Source organism: Rattus rattus, chromosome 1 (assembly GCF_011064425.1).
Source record: "Rattus rattus isolate New Zealand chromosome 1, Rrattus_CSIRO_v1, whole genome shotgun sequence".
Classification (NCBI taxonomy): Eukaryota; Metazoa; Chordata; class Mammalia; order Rodentia; family Muridae; genus Rattus; species Rattus rattus.
In genome coordinates, this window is record NC_046154.1 from 254,075,434 (window position 1) to 254,100,768 (window position 25,335).

A 25,335-nucleotide genomic window follows, 5' to 3' on the forward strand; every position below is an offset into this window, starting at 1 on the left:
GGAAATGCTGATGTTGTAGTCGAACCATGATTCTATTCTTCTGCAGGTCACCTGGGGCTGTGCTTGGAAGTGGCAGGCAAAACCAGTGGGACTCCCAGATCCCGGTTGAAGCAGGCTGTGTGTCAGGGGCTGGGGCACTCTGTGTTCAGTGGGCTTGGTCCAGCTTGCATGTTCTGGTGGCAGAACCCTGGAGAGATTATTTTGTCCTGGGTGACCCACGACACCCCCCAACAGGTAGAACTCAAATTTGTCTCAATGTCCCAGGGCTGTCCTGTGTCCCTGGATCATTTTTGCCTGGTGCCTAAGTCACAAGGACTGAGGAGACACTCTGACTTCTGCCATTCAAGGGGGCCTAAGATTCAGGGGGTGTCATTGCCCTCTGGTCCTTCTACTCTCGGTGCAGCAACCCCTCTGGCCAGTCAATCATCCAAGGAACCAACCTGCCTGAGAGGACCCTAGTCCTTGGCCCCTCCCCTGAGAGAAAGGCTCTAGGACAGCCTGGTTCTTGCTAGACTCAGGTGGGGTGGGGCTGATGGCTGAGGCACCCGGCTGAAAGCTTTGATCCGCAGTGGGAGGAGCCTGTGTCCACGTGAAGGGGTCTGGATGGATCTCTGTGGGCACAACCTTTTCTCCTGAGATGGGTGACTGGAGAGGGAGTGAGTTCAGGAGACATTAATGGGAGCCTATGAGTCCCTGTGCATGGTGTGTGTGTGACCACAGTGTTGGGTGCCGGGTGGACAGTTGGGGTTGAACTGCCCTGTGGCTCTTGTGTGGTGGCTTCCGATGGGAAGAAGGGAAACGGCTGAGAGCAACCCCCCACGCCCCCACCCCCCTTGAGCTGGCCCTTTGGCTGCCGAGGGCTCCAAGACGCCGGCCCCGCCCTCCCAACGGAGACCACGCCCACCAATGCCCCGCCCAGATGGGAGACCCCGCCCCCGGCCTGCTTTTGCGCTCCGAGCGCTCCACGCTCCGCCGCCGCGAGCAATGGTTCACAGGGCCCGGCGCTGGGCGTGCGGCCCCTGGAGGGGGCGCAGAGCCGGGACGGGACGCCACGGGGTCGCCGGGCTTGCTGCTAGCAGCCGACTATCGTCGTAGGGGACACGGGGCGCGCGTGGGCCGGGGTGAGCATGAGGACTCTCCGCAGGTTGAAGTTCATGAGTTCGCCCAGCCTCAGTGACCTGGGCAAGAGGGAGCCGGGCGCGGCGGGTGCGGACGAGCGGGGCACGCAGCAGCGCCGGGCCTGCGCCAACGCCACCTGGAACAGGTAAGGCGCGCAGCCCGGAGCGGCGTGGCCGGAGACCGCACCGCGCCACTTTGCGCGCAGCTCGCCCCGCCGCCGGGCCGCGCGCGGGGAGGGAAGTGAGTGCAACGTGTCGGCAGCACGAGCCCACGATCGCTCCCCGGGGACGGGCGGCCGGGAGCAGGAGGCCTCTGAGCCCCCACTTCGCAGGGGCGCACTTGAACCTCGTGGGCCCTCGGCAGGGCGCCGCTGCACTTCCTGTATGCGTGTCGGGCCCTCGACGCGGGGTGGGCGGTGGCTTTCCCGAGTTGGACCCCGGGCCTCCCAGCTGTCCGCGGGGGTGCGCCAGCTGCCAGACATTCCTTACCGGACCCTTCCGGAGGCCCATCCAGGACCAGACGGGCGTGGGAAGCCCCTCCCCCAGCTGTGCTCTCAACCAGAGAGAGTCACAGATAGTTCTTTTAGCCCAGTTCCCCATAAGTCTCCTCTTGACCCTTCAAAAAAAGAAAGTATTTCCACCCAAAGTAAAATAAGGATCGAGGGAATGAGGCAGGCTGTCGAGGGAGGTCTGTGGATGCTGGCTCTCCACTCCACCCCTCCACCTGGCAGTAAAATCCTGCCAGGTGCTTCACCCTCTGTGGTCTGCCACTAGGGACACGGCTGTCTCTTGGACACATGCTTTCTGTTCATCTACTCTGAGAGCAACCCGGGAACACCTGGGTGCCAGCTGAGACCCTCTAATAAGCCGCAGCCTGCTTGAGAGCTGAGACTACCTGCCTCAGTTTCCCTCTCTCCTGGGCCTACACAGGTCTCCTCATTGGGCTGGGAGCAGAACTGTGAGAGAAGGAAGACTCCTTTTGCCCCAGAACTGCTCACCACTGTCTTCATCCCCTTCCTTGTCTCTGGCCAGGGTTTAGTGGAGCCATGCTGACTTTTGGCTCAGATTTCAACTCCACTCCTCTGCTGTGTGGCCTTAAAGCAGTTTGCTTACCATCTCTGGTCCTCAGTTTCTTTATCAATAATATGGGTGAGTGACTGTTGGATTCAATGTGAAGATTTGTTAAGGCTGTGAGCATGATTTCTGGCACACAGTAGGTACCCTGTTGACTCAGAACTCGAGTCTGGGCACATTCAGAGAACGCCTAGAGGAGTAGTGCCTAGGAAGTTATTAGAAGCAGTTTCGTGGAGACCCTTTCACCCCATCTGGGGGCCTCTGACTCAGAGGGCTTAGACGGCTCCACGTCCCACCTGTCATGGTTGTGAGGAGATTTACTCTTTGCCAGAGCTGGGGGTGGGGGTGCGGCTTGCAAGGAGAGATCATCCAAGTTCTCCACAGTTTTCCCCTTTGGTGGCTTATCAGACTACTGAGGCTTGATGTTCGCTCCCCTCTCTCCAGCCTTTGGGTGGGAGGTTCTCCCTGCCAGGGGAAGCAGGCTCTGGCTGTGTTCTGTGCTCCAATCCTGTGCCAGCCTGTTCAGGGTCCTCACCCTCCTAGCCCCCGATCCCAGCTGGGAGATTCAGGGTCACCCAAAGCAGCCAGGACCCATACTGTACAGCACTGCATGCCTTGAGGCCTGATACCCTCCAAGGCAGGTGCACAGACATAGATAAGGGAAGGGACTAGAGATGGTGGCCCAGAGTCCCCTCCCAGCCCCAGCTCCTGCCTCTTTCTGCCCCCTTTCCTGTGTCTGCAAGGGCTCCAGGACATCAACCCTAAGCAGGGTCAGGAGAGCTGTGTTCCGCCTTTATTCTGGCTAATCCTCTAAGCTGTGGTCCTCATTCTTCATCTCACGACCATTACAGCGCTGGAGTCATATTTCCTAGTCAGAAGCTTTAGCTTTTTACTAGAGACTGTCCAACCCACTGCAGTGACACTGGGTACAAACAACCGTCAAATTCGGTGCACAGTTATTGCTATGTCCTAAGATAGTCCACACACTCATTCATTCATTCGTTCATTCATTCATTCATTTTCTCCATGTCGGCTTGACCAGGCTGAGGTCTTAATTTAGGAGCGAACAGCCTGCTCAGAGCCAGAGACCCAAGGACAAGTCGGAAAGTAAATGAGGGGCTATGAGAGGGAAAGGTGATTGTGGTGGCTTAGCACGTGGAGGAAGTAGAATGGAGAACACTGGACTGCTGGCCACTTGGCCCGCCCCTGCCCTCCATGCCTGCTAGGTGTACAGGAACACGGGAAGCTCTCTGAAAGAGGCATGGCGCTGCCCGCCTGTCCCCTACAACCATGTGGAGTCTGGCTGCTGTCCCAGAGCTCAAGGGTATAGCAGGCCTCCCCACCTGGCTTAAGGGCTCTCTCCTGCCAGGGAGATGCCTTGCTGTCCCCCAGCCTCTCACCCCTAGAGGCTCCAGAAAAACTCCCAGAAGCTAGCCAGTACCCACAACAGATCTAAGGTGCCAGGGGAACACATGGGGGAATCCTAGCCTTTGAGCCTTTACTCATCCAGTGCCTCATCTCTGTCCCCCAGCAGGTAGAGACCCTGGGCGGGAACAGGGGAAAGAACCCCTGCAAAGTAAAGCGTGACCCCTGCCCCTGCCCTCCTCTTCCTCCCAGGTGAACCATCCTTCTCCGTGTCCATAAAAAGAATGAGGACATGAGAGGAAGGAGGTGACCAGGATGCCCCCTGACAGTAGGGTCTGGGATCTGAACCAGGCCTGCCAGGGAGCCCAGTGTCCAGGGATGCTTCTGAGTTCCTGTCCCAGCTGGGGACAGAGAAGCAAGCATTGGTGATTAGAGCTGATTTCCAGGGCTGATGGCCTGAACTCAAGTGGGAACAAGAAGCAGCAGGGCCCTCAGGAACCTGGGTTTTAGCACGTGTTATACACATGAGAAAATTGGGGTTCAGAGAGATGCAGGAACTACCTACGCCCTAAATCCCACCCAGGCCTGAGCTTCCAGGCTAGGGTCCTGGGGTTCCCGTCCCTCACTTACCTTGTCTTCTCGATCTGCCCTGGGGCCTAGTCTGGAGTGGGCCTCTCTCCATCCTCCCTCACGCCAAGAAGCCGACAGGTATTTTGGTTTGGTTTGGTTTGGTTTTGGTTTTAGTTTTGTTTTTTTTTTTGTTTGTTTGTTGTTTGTTTGTTTGACTTTAGAAAGCCTCCAGAGTTAGGGAGAATCAAAAGGAGCAGGGTCTGACCTGTGTATCCTAAAGGGTTGGGCCAGGAGGGACTATAGGCCACTGCCTCATTTCAGTTCTGGTCCCACCGAATAAAAGATATGACCCTTTGGCCTTTCTAAGTCTTAGCGTTTTTTTTTCTATAATTGTAAACACCATGTTGGTGTTTACAGTGCTGAAGAGACCACAGAGAGTGGGTGATCCATGGATTGGGTGTGGCCCAGGTGTCCTGTGCCCATCCCTGAAAGGCCCCCAGGAGGTGGGCATTGTGTGCATTCAGCTCTTTAGGGTTAGCAGAACAGTGACCCCCTCCAAAGTGTCCCTGCCCTAGTTCTCAGCCTGTGGATGTGGGCTCTCTTGTGGCTAGGAGACTTTGCAGATGTGGTTATATTACAGTTGCTGAACTGAGGTGGGGGCCCAGGCTGTCTAGGTGGCTTGGTGTGGTCACAGAATCTGTGAAGGGTGGGACAAGTCAGAGAAGGAGCTGTTGCCTAGAGTCCTGTCTTGCTGTCCTTAAAGACAAGGAAGAACCTTGAGCAGAGGGACTCAGGTGCTTCCAGAAATCAGACAAGGTAGAACGTAGAACCCAGAGCCACCCAAGAGGCAGCCGTGTTCCGCTGTGCTTCAGCCTAGTTTCGCTGAGTGGCCAATGTCAGAACAGATTTGGCTTTTGTTAGACTAAATGGTTTTAGCAGTTGTGAGAGATCCACCTCTGGCTCCTCTTCTTCCCTACTTGGTCTCAAGGACCAACCTGCCTCCCTAGGCACTAAGGGCCAGGTCTGAGGTGCAGGTATGGCCTCCTAACCTGTAGCTGCCCCCCCCGCCCCCCACCCGGCAAATAAAAAAACAAGTTATGCCTCTAGGGGACTCCGGAGCAGGCTGGGAGTCTGGGAAAGATGGTGTTCCCACACCTCCCTACAGGAATCTCAGGCTCTTGGTGAGATTGTTCATCCTCAGTGGAACCAAGACTGGCCTTCAGAGACCTGCCCTTCCTCTCGGGGCTAGGCGGCCCCTCCCCTGGTGGTAGCCTGTCTCAGACTGAGCTGCTGTTGGGCCTGGCTTCTGCTTCTCCCTGTGCCCACCCAATGAGGTCATACACGCTCTAGGGCCAGAACCCAGCCTGCTTGCACAGAGAGCCTTGTTTTCTGGAAGATGCTAGAGGCCAGAGAGGGGTGGGGCTTTACACCTGAGGATGCCCTCCCCTGGCCTCACCCGGAAGTCCCTCCACATCCTGTGGTTTCCTGGGGGACCATCTGCAGATGTCCTGACTGGGCTTGCCACACTGGCCGGGAGGTTGTGGCTGAGAAAGGCAGGGTTTCACTTCTTTGTTTCAGGATGACAAATCACATGGAGTCCCCTGACCCTCTTCTCCCTCTCTCCAAGTAGCCAACAGGTTTTGATTTTTTGTTTCCTTGGTTTTTTGGGGGGGAGGGTTGTTTGGGGTTGTTTATTTTTTATTGTTTTGTTTGTTTGGGTTTTTTTGTTTTGTTTTGATTTGGTTTGGTTTACTTCAGAAAGCCCACAGAGCCTCACAGAGCAAGGAAGAATCAAAAGGAACAGGGTCTATGCCCAAAGACGGGACCAGGGAACCGTAGGCCTCATTTCAGTTCTGGATCTGCTGAATAGAAGATGCGTCCCTTGGCCTCTCTAGGCCATAGTGTCTTCTATAACTGAGGTCTGACTGTCCCCACTACATGTTGGCGTTTAAAACACTGAGAGACCACATGGGTGGTCTGCGGGTTGGGTGTGGCCCAGGTGTCCCAAGTATCCATCCCTGACTAAAATGCCCCTAGGAGGTGGGCACTGTGTTCATTCAGCTCAAGGGAACACTGAGGCCTGGAAGCCAGAGCAGGACTAGGAGCTAGCCTAGAAGATGGACAGGAGGCTATGTGGTGGTGGTAGGGTTTGCACTTCAGGACTGTTGGCTTGGCCATGGCAGCCTAGGGTAATGTAGGAGGGGAGAGTAGTTAAGTAGCCACCTTCATGACCAGTGTGGTTCACACCATTGACAACCGGAGGAGCCCAGCCTTGGGTAGGAGGGGTTCCAGTGCACCAGTACCTTTGCACCCCAGGCCACAGGGAACTGGGAAGGACCTTATCTAGGCAAGGTCAGGGTGTCTCCCTAGAAAGTATAATGGAAGAGGAAAGACAAACGGAGCCTTGAAAACCAGGGCTGCTCCTGCTTCAGCAATTCTGAACCTCCACCGTCTGCTGTAATGGAGTCCCGGGCTTCTCAGGATGTGATCCATTTCTCTGGGCAAGGCCTCCCCAGCATGGTAGGAAAGTTCTTAGGCATCACTGTGAACCAAGTTCAAGGGAAGGCCCAACAGTGGTCCGGTCTTCACTGGGACAGGCAGACTTTGCCTAGCAGTGGAGAAAGGTTAGTCCAGTGATGACATTGACTCAGCATGCTCTGAGTTGATATAGGCTGTACAGGCTGAGAGGAGTTGTGACCTGGAAGAAGGGACTGAGTAAATAGAGGAGCAGGAGATAGCCAAGCAGAAGAAAGGCATGTGCGAATGTCCTGGGGCCAGCAGCAGCTTCCCCTGAGTGCCCTGTTAAGCACAAGGAGGCTGGAGTGCTATGAGGCTCAGCTCAGGGGCTCTCGCCAGTTCACACAAGGCTCGAACTTCACGCTGTTCCCAGGGGCCAAACCCAATCCATCACCTGATAAGTGGATAATAAAGTTTTATTTAAATACCTGCTGCAGGAGGCTGAGCAGTCCCCAGGCCTTTCACAGCTGACCCTCTGGCCCTCTAGAGAAAAGCGTTTGCAGCTTCCTGCTTCAGAGAGTTTTAGTCAGCGGAGCTTGGACAGGTTCAGCCTCACTGTTCACGTTCCTCTGCCCCGGGGAAGAGGCTGTGGGGGCTGGGACCCCAGTGGCTTATGGGGGCTCCGCCACAGGACTAGAAGCTTGGGGTGTGGAGGCAAAGTCAGGACCTGGACATAAGGGAAGGAAAGAGAGAAGAGATATAGAAGGCCCCCAGTCTCTGGCCCAGCTGGGAGGATTGAGAACATGCCGGAAGGAAGGAAAATTCTGCCCAGGTTGGATTCCAGGGCCTGCAGGATGCCTGGCAGGTTTTGGTGAGCCAGAGTCTGTGTCAGGAGCCCAGAGTTGTAGCAGGGTGTGGGCACGCCCATGATTTCAGAAGGGTCTGAGTGGGACTGGATGGGACTGGATAGGTGGGAGAAGGCAGGCCTGGAGGGAAGTAAGAGGCCCTGCGCCTCTGGGTGACTAGGCTCCTTTCTACCCACAGTATCCACAACGGTGTGATTGCCGTCTTCCAGCGAAAGGGGCTGCCTGACCAAGAGCTCTTCATCCTCAACGAGGGTGTCCGGTGAGTGTAAGCCAGTCCTGTCCGGGAAACCCCGTCCATGCCGCTGGGGACAGAGGAGGGAGGGCCCACACCCCACCCTCCTGGGGACGCCCTTCTAGGGTCAGCAGGGTGGAACTTGGACATTGGCTCGAGATAACGTCCACATTCCCTGCCGCCCGGTGCATTACAGAGGATATTTATCCTGTCAAAGAGGAAGGGCCCACCTGCTTAATGACCCACTGCCATTCCGGAAACCGTCCAGCCACGAACACCCCTCATTTCCTTTGACTAGCTGGGAACCAGGTTGTGAAGCAGCTGAGGACAGAGGAGTGCTCTCAGACTCCTGCTGCACACCAGGTCACTGTGGCTTTGAGACAGTTCACAGTCAGCATTTGTAGGGGGAAGAGAATGGAGTTCCTAGTGGTCAAGCTACCTCCCCTGGGTCACACAACTGACATAATGAGGCACTTCCAGTCTGTGTCATTAACCCCCAGCCCTGACCCAGAGTACCCTGTCTCCAGATCCAAAGTATATCTGCAGAAGTCAACAGCGAATCTTCCATTTGCTGGCCGAAGGGGAGGTGAAGGGATAATAGAACAGGGGTCAGCCACACCATACCTACCTGAAAGGGCCTTTATGTGGGTAAACTGAGGCCCAGGGTACTGGGAACAGCATGGAGCAAGGTGCCTCTGAAGTCCCTGTGCTTGTCACTGCTAACAGTGCCCCACTGCTCACAATGCGTCTGTAAGCCTAGGGAACCCATTATATAACAAATTTAAACGATCTGCTGGCCAGTGGGGTTAGCCAGGGAAGAGCTCCAGCCTGGCATGTGTGAGGGACGCCCAGGGTCTAACCCCAGCATCACACACAGGGAAAGAATCTGCTGGGTGCAGAGGGTACCTGCATCTTTAAATCCACAGAGTGGGTGGAGCCCAGCACTGCACCTCCTTGGCCCTTCTGATTCTGACTGCCGACTCCTCTCTGAGAGGCCGGTAGGCCTTGGGGGCTACCCGGCTCCCTAGGATGGATTGGGGGCAAGGTTTAGAGAAGCCACCCTGTGTCCCAGCACCTGACTAGAAGCATGGTGATGAGGGATGCTGCCTTTTCACCAGTGCAGGACAAAATGCCGGGGACGTGTGCTCAAGCACGCATGGTGTTTGCTGCGCCTTTAAGCCTTCCACACACACAGCCCTTGGGTCCATGCCTTTACGTCTGTATTTTATAGGGTCACTGGCTGCCGGTTGAGTGGCTTGGTGGCTAAACTAGAACCCAGGTTCCAGCTCCAGGGTCCATGGCCATTCAGAACCATCCCTTCCCACTGTAGTCCTGCACACGTGGCCACATTAACTACGACTGGGGCTGGGAATGTGGCTCAGTCCCTAGAGTGTTTGCCGAGCACTGAACCTGAGTTTCAACTCTAATATCAATGGTTCACTCCTGTGATCCCAGCACTGGAAAGGTAAAGGAAGGAAGATCAGGGGTTCAAGGGTCATATTGAGTTTAAGGCCATCCTGACATATCTGAGACCCTGCCAGAAACAAAAATTATCTTGGTCTGAGTGTGCTTCAAGTACACAGCTCGTCATTGGCTTTGATCCATGGATGGAATCATTGATGGCCATGTCCAAAAGTTCCCCACCATCACCACAGTAAGGGCTAGATACTGACATGGACAGGGGTGTATTGGCATGTACCTAGGTAGGGACAGTTAGACCACATGACTCTTCTCGCTTTACATGTGCACACATGTACATAGAGCCTTTTGTGGTTTGGTCACACTGACATCCGCAGGTACTCCCACCATGAGGTAATCACAGGCAGTAGCTCCAGCTGCATGCCTGTGGTGCAGAGTGTAGCCTCCCCAGTGCTCCCTGGCCACCTGTGGGCCAGTCAGCTGTCCTGAGCACTAGGTCACCATGACTCGGTGCTGTGTATTATGGACAAGGTACAGAGATACTCAGTGGTGTGAATTTCCAGGCCCATGATGCACCTGCTCAAACACTGTCCTCAGCAGACCTGCCTTTGTGCACACGCTCTGCAGAGTCGCTTGTGAGAGAAGCTTCTCTCTCAGGACACCATCGCCTTCATGGTCCGTATGAGAGTCAGTAAATTGCCTGGGTCAGCACTTTGTATCAGTGTGGACTAACAGGAGACTGAGTGTGTTCTGAGCATGTCCAAGATGGACCCAGCCACGCTGTTGGCAATCATCAGCTGGAGCGGGTGCATCTTTTGCTTTTTGAGACAGGGTCTCTTGTAGCCCAGGCTGGCCTACAAATTATACATTAGCCAAGGATGACCACAGTCTCCTGACAGATGTGTGCCATGGGCATCCTGCTATGTGCATATAGTTTGGATGTAGGCATTTTCCGTTTCTGGTGCATGTGTGGGAACAGCGTCCGCTCCACCTGGCTGACTTGCTTTTGCCTCTGCTGGTCACGTCCTCTTTTTGTTATGTTTTAGGTTTGTGTTTGGTTTGGGGTTTTATCCCTCATATGTTTCTAGTTCCTATGTGGCCTGTCCTTATTTTCATTGTTTGCAGTTCTGGGGGCTGAGCCCAGGGCCTCTTATATGCAGGGCAAGTGTTCCACTTCTGAGCCACCTCTCCAGCACCTGGTCTGTCTGTTTTTATAAAGCATCTTAGGGGAGGGGGTCGTTACTGGGAGACAAGGAGATGATGCAGTCATGTGCCAGGTTGTGTGTAAACTGAAGGAAGGACAGATGACCGAGACCAATCACAGTAACTTTGAAGGAAATGCCAAACTCAACTTCCAATCAGGATGGGGGAGGAGCTTATAGTGTAGACACTCACTGTATGGAAACCGAGCTAGGACCACGCTGTTGGGGGTGGTGTTCGTTAAGCCTGAGTAACTCAGATTCGTATGTATCGGAACCGTGAAAGGTGAGGCCTACCTGTAACTCTGGACTGATTACGTCTCCCAAGTGGAACTAGCAGCCAGAAAATGTCAGACTTCTGCCGGGTTTGTCTCAGAACATGAAGACTGCGCGGATGTCAGTGGCTATATTAATTTCCTTTCGGGTGCTGTGATTAAACACCGTGACCAAAGCAACTAAGGGAAGGAGTTTATTTGACTTGGACTTCACAAGGATGAGAGTCCATCGTGGTGGGGAAGCATGGCGGCAAGGAGCAGGCTGCAAAGGGCTGGCATCGGGCCAGGAGCAGGAAGCCGAGAAATCATCTTCAAACCCAAGCATTAAAGGGAGTAAACAGGAAGTGGGGCCTGCCCCCCAGTGACTTCCGCTATCAAGGCTCACAACCTCTCCCAAACAGTGCCACCATCTGGGGACCTAGTGTTCAAGCATCTGAGCCCACGAGGGACATTCTCATCCAAACCCTCCCAGTGGCTGGACTTCTTCAGAATGGGATCAGGGTGGAAAATGACTCCACTAAAGGAAGGCAGTACTGTTCACAAAGTAGAGATTCCCATGTTCATCCGCCATGGGTTGTGCGGTGTGGGGTGGGTAGCTAACTTCTGTGAGCTGTTCTGGCCTCTGCTATATAGGAGAGCTCCACCCAGTGCCTGTCAGTGGCTCTATGAAGACTCAAGTTGGTGCTCAAGCCACTTAGGAAAGGAGTCCCCGCTGGCTGTGGGACTCAGGCAAGCAGATGCTGGATGGATGGAGCCCAGTGTTGCAGGTCCAAACCTGTGGGTCTCTGCTTGAGGAAGAGAAGATGGTCCCACTGGGACCCTCAGACGTCTGTGAGATGCATAGGGAGCTCCCTGGGGAGCCGCCACTCTGTGGGTCATAGAGGGAACATATTCTCTTGGGCCACTTGTGTTGCTACGCTGTGCAGGTTGGTCCCTGGCTGTCTGGATGTTTCTAGCCCTCACCAGTACTTAACTTGTTCTCATCTGCCTTCCCCCACAGGCAGCTGCTGAAGACGGAGCTGGGGTCCTTCTTCACTGAGTACCTGCAGGTACATGGGCCTTGCCACAGAGGAGGTCTCTATAGTTATATGACCTGTGACAGGCCGACTCAAGGCTGACCTCTCAGGGTGGATGAGGTTTTGACTTAATGGCAGTGGGTCTTAGGTCTTGGCTACTTATTGGTAGGTTCCTGGGGTCCTGTGGGCCAGATCACCCTGGAATAGCTCCAGGTCAGTGATGGCACCTCTGTTCGCTTTCAGAACCAGCTGCTGACCAAGGGCATGGTGATTCTTCGTGACAAGATACGCTTCTACGAGGGTGAGTCTCGGGGCTGAATGCAGTCGGCTGGCTGTGGCATGGTGTGGTTGATGTCCTGGGACAGCGGCATGGCAGATGCTGGGCGGAAAAGAAGGAAACAGCACTGGGCAGCAGGACTGAGGTCTGCCCCACTTGGCAGTCCAGAGTGCTGTGCAACTCCAGGGAGAGGCGTCCTGCTTCGTCTCACTGCTCACAGAGACTGTGCCCCCAGCTTTTTTTTTTTTTTTTTTGGTTTTTTTTTTTGGTGCTGGGGACCGAACCCACGGCCTTGCGCTTGCTAGGCAAGTGCTCTACTGCTGAGCTAAATCCCCAACCCCACCCCCAGCTTTTTTAATCACCACGAGAAAGCCAGCATTTTGAAGGGCGTCTTAGTTTCATTTCTGTTGGTGTGATAAGGCACTGTGCAAAAAGCAACTTAGGGGAGAAAGGGTTTATGGTGCTTACAATTCCAGGGTACAGGCCTGATAGCAGATATCAAGGTGGGAATTTGTACAGTCACAGTCAAGATCAGAGATGAACACGTGTGTGCTGCTTTCTGCTGTGCTCAGCTCTCTCTCACACAGTTTAGGAGTCCCCACCTAGGAATTGGTGCTGCCCACAGTGGGCTGGGTCTTCCTGTATCAATGAACAATCAAGGCAGTGCCCCATCCTGGTCTAGATAATTCCTGACCGAGCTCTTGCCGTGTGACTGTAGGTTTTCTCAAGCTGGCAAAGGTAACCATTGCCAAGGGAAAAGGTTTATTCCGGTTCACAGTGTCAGAGGTCCCTGCACACTTGACCTTGTCGTGTTGACCCTGGCAAGAAGCCAAAGTCATGTCAGAGAGATGTGGGTTAGCCTAGCTGTTCACCAGGAACAGCTTCTGTGGTCAGGAAGCAGAGAGACAGGGAGAGACCGGAGGCAGAGTGTACCTTTCATAGGCACTCCTGCAGGGAATTAGTTGTGTTTCTTGTTGCCATGACAAAAGCAGCTCAAGGAAGGGTGTATTTTGCTCACAGTTGCAGTCCGTCATGGTGGGGATAGCATGTCGGCAGACACCTGAAGAGACAGGTCACATCGCACCCATAGCCAAGAGAGCAGAGAGATGAGTGCTGCTCTCAGTGCGCCTCCTTTTCACTCAGCCCAGGGCCCCAGCATGTGAAACCCAGGGCAAGTCTTCTCTCCTCAGTTAATCCAGTCTAGGAACTTCTTCATATACGTACCCAGAGGAGGTGATTCTAAATCCTGTCAGGCCAACAGTCAGTATTAACCATCACAGCACAGCCCACCGTCCTCCACCAAGCCTCACCTCCAAGGCACATTCAGCTCCAAACTGGTCAATGGGTCTGTCCAGTGATGCAGCCAGCAACCTCATGAGCCAGTCACCGCCACGGCACCACTGGCTATGGGCAGAGCCATTAACAGTGAGCTATTTTAGGGGCTACCTTATATCCAGACTATATACAAGGACCACGGGTATATAAAGTGTAACAGGAGCCCCATTCTATGGCTTGAGAGATACTGTCCTGAGTATGAATTCCCAGAGACCAGAGAACTGGCTTAGGGCAGAAGGTCATTGTCCCTACACAGGGACAGCAGAGATGGTAAGCGGTTGGTCCACAGCCACACTATAGGGATACTTGAGCCTTGCTGTGATGTCAGGGTACCCCTAGTTCTTCCTCAGGCCCCACAGTTCCAGCAAACCTCTCTGCCTGGCTCAGCCTTCATTATAAGGCTTTGACCTCCCGGTCCCAGCACCTCAGGCCCCTGCTGTCTGATGGTCTTGAGGCCCCAGAAGGGGCTTGGCACTATGGCAAGGCTAGTGTCTAGAGGACTTTGCAAATCTCTAATGTACGCCAGGCCTGTGAGCATGTGACAAGTACCTGTTGTGTACCAGGCCTTGTGCTGACCCTGGATCCCATAAGCATTTGATGAGCACCTACTGTATACCAGGTCCTATACTAGGTTCAATATACAAGGGTTTTATGTGCACCTACCTTCTGTATGCTAGGCCCTGTGCTGGCTTCAGACTGGGAGTGTTTCATAAGCACCTACTATGTGGCCAGACTTCACACTGACTATGGGCTTTATGAACGTTTGCTGGTTACCTCCCATGGGCCAGGCACCAGGTTGTTCTCCACTAGGTTATATCCTGGTTGGCTTGCTTCTGCTGACCAGGTGGGTAACCCAGCAACCCTGGGAAGGAGGCACATGCTCAGTCCTGCTTGGGCCACACAGGATACATGGCTGCCCAAGTGCAGAGCAGATAACTGGCTTCCTGAAACCCACTCAAGTCACTCACTGCTCCAGGTGTCTCCTCCAAGTGCTGGGCCCTGGGCAAATGACTGTGAGCCCACTTCAGAAAGTGGAGGCTGAGGCCTAGAGTCCCGCCTCACTCCAAGGGGACCCCCCTCCCCAGTTCCCCATCATCTTCCTACATGAGGCAGGCCCAGACAGGAATGAGCATACCCTGAGAACAGTGGGTGTGGGCAGAAGGCCCGGGCAGCCAAGGTCCAGGGGGCGTCCTACTAGCCAAGCCCCTGGATGGTGCTGTGAATGTTTGGCACCTGAGGGAAGAGGCCTCCCACGCCCTCCTGACTGGCCTGACTCAGCGCATTCCCTGAGGTGCCTCCTACTAACACAGCCCAGGGGAGCTGGGTCCTGAGAGAAGGGCAGCTTTGTGAGGCCTATGGAACCTCATGACTGTGAGGCAGGGCCTCCCAGGCAAAGGGGAAGGGATGTCCGACCTGTAGGCCCAGGGGATGCTGCAAGCTGTAAGCACATGTGAATACACCGTGGGTATCACATACTGCGGCCTCCCTGCCCTTGGGGCCCGTTTCTTACCATTGTAGCAAAGAAGGAACTGTGTCCACTCAGGGCCCCAGGGGAGTCTCTAAGGACCTGGAGATGGAAAAGATACAGGCCTTACCCTGCAGGGCCTGAGACATAAACCAGATGTTGACAGGCTAGTGTGATGAATGTCAGGTGCGGGGAAACTCTGGGGAGGAAGGGTGGCGGTAGCAGTCCCTGGGTATGGCCTGCCAGAGCTTGTCCATCCTGTTCAGTCACTCACCACTGCCCTGTGGCTCAGCCATCTCATCCCCCTTCCATCTCATAAAATCTGCCCCCCTGAATCCCCAAAGCTGGCTGTACCCTCAGCCCGGAGCTGCTGGAGGGGACGGACACGTGGAGTCAGATGGTAGCCTTAAGCGGGCAACCCAAGACTCCAGTGAGACCTCTGCCATCATGTCCCAAACTAAGTGATTCGTGGGGTCAGGAGCCGGCTAGAGCGGGAGTACTTCCCCCCTGTTGGATTTTAGCACCATGGGGTTGAATAAAGGAGAGACTGACATCCCAGTGAAAGTCATCATGGAGCCTCAGCCTGGCCCCATGCTCCACCTCTGGCTGGGGCTCAGTCAGGGTGCACACATTCACTGGCTGCGTCATACCAGCAGCAAACACAGGGTACCTTGTCATCAAGCCCTGGGGACTTATCCTGTCCCTCACACAGGGTGCCACTAGGTCTGGCTGGAAGAACTTTCTGGGGCTCCACTGTAGCCACAGAGCACGGCTTCAGGCCTTGTCCGTGTGTCTGACAGTAGCCTCCGCTGACCTCGCTCCCAGGCACGCAGCCCAGTCCACAGTCCCCGGCAAGAACCCAGCCAGGGACCAGGCTATCCTTCCGGGTCTCTGACAGCTCACAGCTCCAGCTGGGGCCTGGATTCTGTGTTTTACAACATCTGCTTTTCTGTGGTGTGTCCGCCCTGTGGGCTAGAGGACGACCTTCACTTGGTGGCACACTGCCCTGGCCGGCGCCCAGGGCCACCCCACAGCCAGCCAGGACTGAACAGCCTTTCTTCCTGTATGATGGCAAGAACTGAAGGGACTTTGTGTTCAGGCAGGGCTCTGAGGGGCTGTGAGCATCCGCCTGCCCCGGGCATTCCTGCAGTCTTCTTGCCCCTGGAACCAGGTGTGGGCCACCCGGGGAATGTTAGAGCTGTCCGCCAGCAGACAGCCCTGGGTGGCCACACACAGAGGCCAGCCTGCTCCTGAGGCCAGCTCTCTGTTCCCCACATCCTCGCTCTACTCGGACCTAGGGCTTTCCGTGAGGGAAAGTTCATCAAGTACTGGAAAGGTAGGCAAAGGCTTTCACAGGCTTCCTCGTTCCCATAGGAATGAGGAGGCAGGCAGGCAGGCAGGCAGGCAGGCCAATAGAGAAGGACCCTTCCCTTCCTGCTCAGACCCACAGGGCACCGGAGTCCTACAGGACACATGGCTGGGTCTGTTCACCCCTAGACCCAGTGGCTGTTTGTCTCTGCTGTCTATCTTGGTGACAAGTTCATATGTCTGCAAACCAGAGTCAGTCATCTTGAGGCATCTACCTGCCCCATTCCCCCACAACCACACCCACCCGTCAGGTGGTGCCACGCTGCCTGAGGCAAGCCAAGTTCCTACATCTTATCCAAACCCGCGTTTCCCACACGGATGCTTCTTTCTCTTGGCAGAGGTAGGGTAGGGGTGGGTGTCACATGCCCAACATATATCCATCTGAAAAGCCAACTCAGACATCAGACAACTCCTCCAGGAAGTTCTCCCTGCCCACCCTCTGCCCCGTCTCCCACAAGTAGGGTGACATGTTGTGGCTTGGGCCCTCAAGAGAGGGCGCCAGAGACTAGCCTGGGTCATGGACCCTAGAGGCCACCCTTTACCCACTGTCTTTCCCAAGGCTCTTCTATGTCCTGCTTCCCTGCTATATAATAACTTATGTCTGGAGCCACTGGGGGCTTGACTGTCCCCAGTGCCCAGTGTCTCATCTAGGGGGTTCTACAAATGGATGGGACAGACAGGAACAGGCAGGCTGATGAAGGGTCTGAGCCCCGGCATGCTCAAGGCGGGACAGGAACCAGCTGCCATCACTCACCCAGGCTGAGCACCTTCATGGCTGACGTCCCATCTGCTCTAGACCGTAGGTCTTGTCATGTGCTCACTTCACAAGTGAAGAATGGGCTTGGTGGCAGAACACTGTGCTCTGCTGGGGGTGAATGAGGCCTTCTCAGTGCACCTCCCACTCTTCCTAGGCTCCTTGTCCTGGCGGGTGGGTCTGCTAGTGTGTTCAGGGCATGCTGTAATGGCTCCTTGTGCCCACAGGGCAGAAGCTGCTGGACTCACTGGCGGAGACCTGGGACTTCTTCTTCAGTGATGTGCTGCCGACCCTGCAGGCCATCTTTTACCCTGTGCAGGTGTGCTATGGCTCGATGCATGGGAGTACGGGGAGTCCCAGTTGTCCAAGATACACCATGAGGACATCGGATGGCTCATAGGAGTCCTCCAGCCCTGATGACCCTTTCTGTACTAACCCAGGCTGTCCCTTACAGACCAGCTGGGCCTGTCAGATGTGTGACTCCTCAGGGCCTGGAAGGCCTAGAGCGGGGAAGCCTACTGGCAGAGATCTGCTCTGTTTGTAGAGAGAGCCCTGCCAGAGGAGGCTACAGGGAATCTTGTATCTTTAGGGCAGGGTGAGAGAATGGGGCAAGGGTGGGTGTCACTGGGCCCTTTCCCACATCCCACCCTTGACAAACTGCGTAATAGCAAGGTGGCCAGCTTGTCTCTTCCTGTGTCCGCAGGGCAAGGAGCCGTCGGTGCGCCAGCTTGCCCTGCTGCATTTCCGGAACACCATCACCCTCAGCGTGAAGCTGGAGGACGCACTGGCCCGCTCCCACGCGCGTGTTCCCCCTGCCATCGCACAGATGCTGCTGGTACTGCAGGTGGGACGAGGGCTTGGGGACCCAAGACGGACTGGGCAGGGAGCTGGCCAGTGAGGTTTTGGGACTGGGATGCCAACCAGACCACAGTTACTTATTCAGTGCAGCAACTGGCTTCTGTATACTTGATCAGGGCTGGACCCCCATGCACCCACACCCACCCCAGCACATGAGCGTGTGCATGTGCACATACGTACACATGCACACACACACACACACGCACGCACACACACACACACGTGTTCCAGGCACTTGGTACACATGGACTTCATCAACAAGGCTAGCTCTGAAGAAGGGACAGTGACCAGCTAGTATGGCTGGATTAAAGGGACTTGCCCCAGGACTGAAGAGAATTGGGCCACCAGCAAGCACATGTACCCTACATCTGACACATCCCCTTACTGTGCGGGCTCACTGTACTGAGCTCTCACAACCTGCAATCCTGCAGGACTTTAGAGGTACCATCAACTGCCCCATCTGACTGACAGGGAGACATTTTTCTGTTGGAGGGATTGTGGCCTCATTAGGATTCTCATAAGCATCAAAAGCCCTGTTGTCATGAGTTCCATGTTTATGGAAGTCCTTTGGAGTTAGGGTTTGTGGGCTCAGGCCTAGGGACCAGAAGAAATGTAAAGGGTCATATGGGCTGCCGTGTAGGGTGCAGGGTCCAGGGGCTGCCCTGGGTCAGAGGCTTATGGTCACTGTGGAGTGAAGCCAAGTATAGGCCTTGAGTGGGATTTCCACAGACTGCATCTAGTCTGGCAGCTCGAGTGTGAAGAGAGTTGGGAGAGCTGGAAAGCCAGGTCTCTGCCTTGCTGGGCCCTGGGATTCCTAGGCCCAGAGCAGTGCTGCCCCCTGCTGGCTACTGTGCCTCCTTCTGCTTCTACAGTTCCAGCATAGCCTCTGACCACAGGGGCTTCCATTGTCCCATCTGTCACCTCTCCCCAGACTGAGTGGCCTTGCTCTAAGGCCTCTCTGAGCATGTTTCCTACCTCACCTTGGTCCCCACGTGAACCCAGCCCCCACTGTTTTAAGTCTTGAGTTGCTGAGGTCACAGGACTAGTCAGTGTGTATTAAGGACCTACTGTGTGCCCTTGACTCCCTCCCAGGATCCCAGCTTCTACTGGGGTTCCAAACGGTGGGGTGCTAGTCACACTTAACAGCCACATGTGTGTTAATACAGATGACCCAGCCCCTATTTCTCCCTTGTACAGGAGAGACGGCAGGGGAGATGTGACTTCATAGACTTACAGAAGTAGAAAGGGCAGGATGTGGTGGCACCTGCAGTCCCAGCCCTCACAGTGAAGGCAGCCAAGGACACATAATGAGACTTTTATCTTAAAAAGATCATGGGCCAGGAACCTGGCTAACCTGGCTAGCGGCTTTTCCTAGATAATACTGTCTCTCACGGACCACCCGGGGCCCCCTGCACACCAGGGCTCAGTGACTTTAGTGTAAGTCATCTCATGTGGCTATAAGGGCACTCAGCCTCCTGCCTGGGACTCCAGCTGGGGAAGATGAGGGAGGGATAAGATGCTGCTGGACCAGGGTGTGTGACCCCCATCCCCTTGCAGGGAGTACATGAGTCCAGGGGTGTGACTGAAGATTACCTGCGCCTCGAGACATTGATCCAGAAGGTGGTGTCACCGTACCTGGGCACCTATGGACTCTACTCCAATGAAGGGCCCTGTACCCATTCCTGTATCCTTGGTAGGTACTGCCTGGGGCTGGGGCTGGGGCTGGGGCTGGGGCTGGGGCTGGGGCTGGGGCTGGGGCTGGGGCGACAGTATTGGCAAAACCAGGACACTACAGGGAACTAGCTACAGTCACACAGAAAATCTGTTCCATGCACCTGTCTAGCCTTGCTGTGTGTAGACCTGGACCCCCAGGGTAGAGGGGGCGTTGGAGGTTATCAGGCAACCCCCAGAGCAGTAATGGCTCTCCGTAGAGCCCCACCATGCAGACAACCCCCATCATCCCCAAGATGTCATACCTGTACTGGTTCAGAGAAGGGTACAGGGAAAGTAGATCCAAGAGAGCCTGCTGGGTCCCTCAGAAGCCTGCAGTGCCCTCCCTGTTCATTCAGCATTGTGGCTTGAGCACTTGTACCAGCCCAGAGACCAAACCAAGCCCTCCTTCATAGCTTTGGTCTAGCAGGAAAGATGGGTCAGTAAGCCCCCATGGTGACCGGTGGGCTGCAGAAGCAGATGCAGACTGGCTCATAGAAAAAGGGCAGATAGAGTCACTTGGAAGGCTCCCCATCATCTGGGCTGCTACCTAAGGTACTGGGTGTCTTCCAGCTCAAACAAGTTAGAACTGGGGAACTTCGCACCTCCCAGGACCCGTTTGGCTGTAGACAGCAGATACCTGGCAGCCAAACTAAAAAGGCAACCCCTCCTGATCCGGAGAGGCTCTCTGAGCTTGTTGTACTCAGGAGTGCCACCCCATGGACACTATCAGGCATGGCAGGGTCCTGCATGGAATCCTTTCTTCTCCTTGGCCAGGGGAATTTGACTCTGTCCTCACTCTCTACACAGCCAGCGAGGCCTGCAAACAGCTGCTTCATAGAGCTCCTCCACGCAGGCTTGTGCCCTTGGTGCCCAGTCTTACCAAGGAAAGCACTGGTGCCTAGGATCCACAGGCTTCCATGGGTGAAGAAAATAAGACATGGGGTCATTCACAGGTCACTGACAGCTTACAGATTTGAACCTGTGCAGCTGAGGTCTCACTGCCTGTTCAGGCCAAGGCTGGGAGTGTTAAAATTCTCCAGCTAGGGGTTGGGGAATTAGCTCAGTGGTAGAGCACTTGCCTAGGAAGCGCAAGGCCCTGGGTTCGGTCCCCAGCTCGAAAAAAAGAACCAAAAAAAAAAAAATTCTCCAGCTAAGGCAGGAGACTTGAACCCTTCCCAGCAGGCAGGCTGAGCTGGTCCAGAACTAGCGTCCACTGACCTTTTATTGGGTGACCCTTTTGTGGATTAGATGCTTGGCCAGAAGCCTCCGTCCAGTGGAGGGACTTGGATGCTCAGAGAGCATGTGGGCCAGCAGCCACCATCCGAGCGTATAACTATGTCTGTTTCTGCAGAGAAACGGTTCCTACGCCGCTCCCGCTCTGGGGATATCCTAGCCAAGAACCCAGTGGTGCGCTCCAAAAGCTACAATACTCCCCTGCTCAATCCTGTGGCTGAGCATGAGGCAGAAGGCACAGCGTCCGGTGGCACGAGCATCCGCAGACAGTCTCTGAGATGACATCTTGTCCTGAGCCCCAGGGCTTTGTGGACATGCCTGGACAGGGCCCTTTGGGGACCTTTAGGTCTTCCCAACACCCCACTCAGGGCCTTGCCCCAGCAGACTATACCCCCCTGCCCATTCCCCCGAACAGGGCCCAGACCATGGCTCCCCACCCACCTCCAGCCCTGAGACACTCGTGGACCAGATCCTGGAGTCCGTGGACTCAGACTCCGAAGGGATATTCATTGACTTTGGGCGGGGTAGTCGCTCCAGTGTGTCTGACTTTGAGGCAGCAGGCGGCCGGCCGAGTGTTGTGTGATGGCCTGAGGTTAGTTCATGTTTTTACTGCCCCTGTGTGTTTGCATGTCTTGTATGTGTGCGTGAGAGACTTGTTACTCTTTCCAAACCTTGCCAGCCCCCTTTCACTGCCTCAAGTCACTTTGTACTCCCAGTCTGTTGGAAAACCCACCCACCCAGATGCATACTCAACCACCTGGAGGAATGGGCCACCATGTGCCCTCCCGCCTGCCCCACTCTCGGTGCCCACAACTTACCCAGGAAAATGTGAACCAGTGGGCTCTGCCTACGCCAGCCCAGCCTGGCCTTCATAGTGACGGGACTCAAGCCACAGACAGACCTGCCTGCCTGCCTCCCTCTGCCCTCGGTGGCCACAAAACAGGAAGGCATGAAATAAAGTTACAGCACCAGGCTTCCATTCTGCCCCCTGGTGTCCTTCTGGGACCCCTGCCTCCCTGACCTCTCCTCTCCCTCCTACCGGGCGCATTCCCAGGCTGGGGCCCAGGCCACTTGTTCTCAGGTCCAGTGTGGCTATGTCATTTTGATGGAAGGGCCTAGAAAGCACATAAGGAAGGCCTAAGACCTTAATGGGTGATGCTTAGGTATAAGACAAACCCTACTGTGGGTCCCTGCTCCTAGTCCCAGGCATTGGCTTTGACCCCATGCAGCCAGGGAGAGAAAGGGGTCACGAGACCTATTGATCTTGCTCTTGTTTGGCGAGGGTTGCTGAAGACCCTGGCCAGGTGGGAGGGGCAGCCCAGCTCTTCCAGAGTCTGAGGGTGGTCAGGACCTCCCTGGTCCGCAAACGGGCTGGTCCGACTGCCTGACCTCGGTAAATAGACTTAAGTGTTCTTGAGAGTTGGCGGGGTTGTTCCAGGTGTGCACTGGCCCAGCAGCCTAGCTTAACAAGCCGTGCCTGGAGTAGGCCTCTGTCCCTTTGAGATCCTCTTTAAAGAGCCAGGGCAAGTGTGGTTCAGCCTGTGTTGTGAACCACATGCCGATCCCCTGCTGAAGATTCTTCAAAGTGCTTCTTTTTTTTTTTTGGAGCTGGGGACCAAACCCAGGGCCTTGCGCTTCCTAGGCAAAGCACTCTACCACTGAGCTAAATCCCCAACCCCTAGTGCTCCGGGTCTTAAATGATTGTCCACTGAGAATGAGAAAGCAGATAGACCCAGGGTCCGGATAGCTGGATTTGACCCGAAAATAGTCAGGACAGGAGGCAGCTACTTCATGCTTGTGGGCTTTCTCCCCTTCAGGGCAGGAGGAACAACCTGTTCCAGCCAGGAATGGCCTGCTTGAGCTTCTGCGTTGCCTCTAAGAGAACATGATCCCCTCACAGAGTGTCTTAGTTAGGGCCTTTGTGCTGTGATGAAGAAGTCAAGGCAAAAACTTGGAGGCAGGAGCTGGTATGGAGGCTGTGGCATTGCTGCTTGCTCTCCATGGCTTGCTCAGTCAGTTTGCTTTGTTTTGTTCAAAAACAGGGTCTCTTCTACGTAGCCCTGGCTCTTCTGGAACTCACCATGTGGACCAGGCTGGCCTCCAACTCATGGAGATCCTACCTTGCCTCCTGAGTGCTAGGATTAGAGGCCTGCACCATTACACCAGGCTCTCTTATAAAACCCAGGACCACCAGCCCAGGGATGACCCCACCTACAGTGGACTTGGCCCTCACACATCAAACACCAATTTAAAAAATGCCCTACAGGCTTGCCTGCAGCCCTGTCTTGTGAAGCATTTTATGGATCGAGTTTCCCTCATCTCAGATGACTCTAGCCTGTGTCAAGATGACATAGAACTGGGCAGCACACAAGGATTTGGAAAAGTGCTCCCCAGGGACCCAGGGGAGCAAGAGCCACTCCAGCCTTGAGACACGCAGAGCATCAGGCAGGAACCTCAATCTGGAGAGAATGCTCTAAGCTGGAAGCATTGCCACAGGCTCTCAGGGAAGCCAGACAGGCCTGGGACTTGGCTAAGCTCTGCCACCTTCCTCCCTTAACACCCTCCAAGTCATCTTCAACCCTCCCTTCTCTGGGACCCCTTTGAGAAGTGGAAGTGGAATTATGGGTAGAGGGTTCCGTTGTGTCAACGGTTCTACCGTAAGCAGAATGAGCAGTGTTGACCAGGTGTGCTAGGGTTCTCTGGAGTGGCGGATCTCAACCTTCCTAATGCTGTGACCCTTTAATACAGTCCCTCATGGTGTGGTGACCCCCAACCATAAAATTATTTCATTGCTACTTCTTAAGTATAACTTCGCTACGGTTACGAATCATAATGGAAATATCTGATATGTAGGATATCTGATATGTGACCTCTATGAAAGTCAGTCATCCTCCAAAGGAGTCACGCCCCACAGGTTGAGAAATGCCAGAGGAACAGAATTGATAGAACATACATAAGAAGTAGGCCCTGATGTCAGAAAAGGAACGGACTCGCCAGCGAGAGTGAAGGCAGGCAGAGAGAGGGAGCAAGCCTCCTTCCTCCATGTCGTACGTATGTATAGGCTGCTACCAGAAGGGGTGGCCCAGGTTAAAGGTGAATCTTCCCACCTTAAAAGAAAAAAAAATGTCCCTCACAGTTGCCCTCGGCCACTTGGGTCTTAGTTAATTCCTGTTGTAGTCAAATTGGCAACCCAAGAATAGCCCCACACCAGGTGTACAGAGACGGGTGCACCAGGATGTAACATGCAAACATGTTGCTGAGTGCACCACCCACACCCTGAAGAACCCTAGCCAGGCAGCCCAAGCTCTGCTTCGTGAGCCTAGACGGGGCTTGTGCTGGCTGAAATGAGTTGTTTCTTCATTTGTAGCCCTCCTCCCCCATCCCCTTTCCAGGCAGCTCCATCTTTCTTCCACTGAGCTCCCAGATCTGTCCAAGTGCCTGCCCTGTGTCCTGTCAGTTACTAGATCAGCCTGGGGCACAAGAAGTCCAGTGTGGAGGCAGGGGTTGGGGGTCGGCTCTCAGTGTCCTAGGCTGATTCCATGGGTTCCGTGGGCTCACCTCCCTCTACAGATCTTCATGTGTGTCTGCCACCCGTAGGGTTGGGAGGCAGGTGCTTGTCACAGTTGACAAGCCCTACTAATTGATCAGAGGTCCCAGAATGCAAGAAGCCCGTGGCACTGCTGACTGTCATGTGAAGAGACCAGGCCCTACCTATTAGCCATCAACTCTAGCCCTAATCCACTCTCCTGGGGGCATGGGTTAGAGACCCCATAGGAAACAGTTGAATTGGGGTATGATGACATTTGTCTTTAATCCCAGTGCTTGGGACACCAAGGCAGTGGAGCTCTGTGAGTTCAAGGACAGCCTGGTCTACATAGCCAGTTCATCGCCAGCTGGAGTGACACGATGAAACAATGTTCCGAAACAATAATAAAATGACATTGGAAACATGTATTCAACTTGAGTGACCGCTGGTGACTGACATGGCTTGGTGAGGCTTCCATAACATTCCATCTCCAGGGGTTCTTGCCTTGTTCTGTGGTAACTCTCAAAGGCTTCTGGGACTGTCTTAGTAAGGGTTCTCTAGAGTCACAGAACTTATGGGTAGTCTCTGTATAGTAAGGGAATTTGTTGATGACTTACGATCCGTAGTCTCCTGGTATTCATAGCCACTATGCCTCAAGATCTCCATGCCAAGATCCAGGTCAGAAACTTGTGTCTTCCAGCCTCAAGATCAGGATCACAGATGACCCTTCCAATTCTGGATTGTAGTTCATTCCAGATACAGTCAAGTTGTCAACCAGAAATAGCCATTACAGGAGAGGATGCTGCCATGGCCTTTAAAAACTTAGGAAGAATGAATGTGTGTCCATCTTTTATAACATGGATGACAGGCCATTCAAGATCTCAGTGAGCCCTGGGATCACACTATCAGGGTAGGGTTCACTGCTAGCAAACCAAGCCTTGACTAGACTTTGAAGCTGCAGATGTTGTGGCTAAAGATGTGGAGCAGTGGGTAGAGTGCTTAGTATGCACAAGGCCCTGAGTTTAATCATCTGGTGATTCCCATCTAATCCCAGCACTCAAAATGAGTTCAAAGTCATCCTTAGCTATATAATAAGTCTGAGGCTAGCCTGGACTATGTGGACCCTGTCATTTGTTTTGAGATAGGGTCTCACTATGTATCCCTGGCTGTCCTGGAACTCTCACTGCATAGACCAGGTGTCTTCCAAGTCACAGA

At 54.5% G+C, this 25,335-nt stretch overlaps 1 protein-coding gene across 1 annotated transcript in view; it reads left to right on the forward strand.

Annotated features, from left to right (window-relative positions):
* The window catches only part of Prr5 (proline rich 5), a 38,481-nt gene extending 16,889 nt beyond the window's left edge, over positions 1-21,592 (forward strand). The window contains 10 exon segments of the mRNA XM_032918921.1: positions 1,145-1,264; positions 7,629-7,709; positions 11,576-11,624; positions 11,835-11,892; positions 17,018-17,109; positions 17,494-17,634; positions 19,206-19,341; positions 20,713-20,859; positions 20,862-20,942; positions 20,945-21,592. Of these exon segments, the coding sequence (XP_032774812.1) occupies positions 1,155-1,264; positions 7,629-7,709; positions 11,576-11,624; positions 11,835-11,892; positions 17,018-17,109; positions 17,494-17,634; positions 19,206-19,341; positions 20,713-20,859; positions 20,862-20,942; positions 20,945-21,177 (1,128 nt within the window). The 5' untranslated portion in view covers positions 1,145-1,154 and the 3' untranslated portion in view covers positions 21,178-21,592.
* The last annotated feature ends 3,743 nt before the right edge of the window (positions 21,593-25,335 follow it).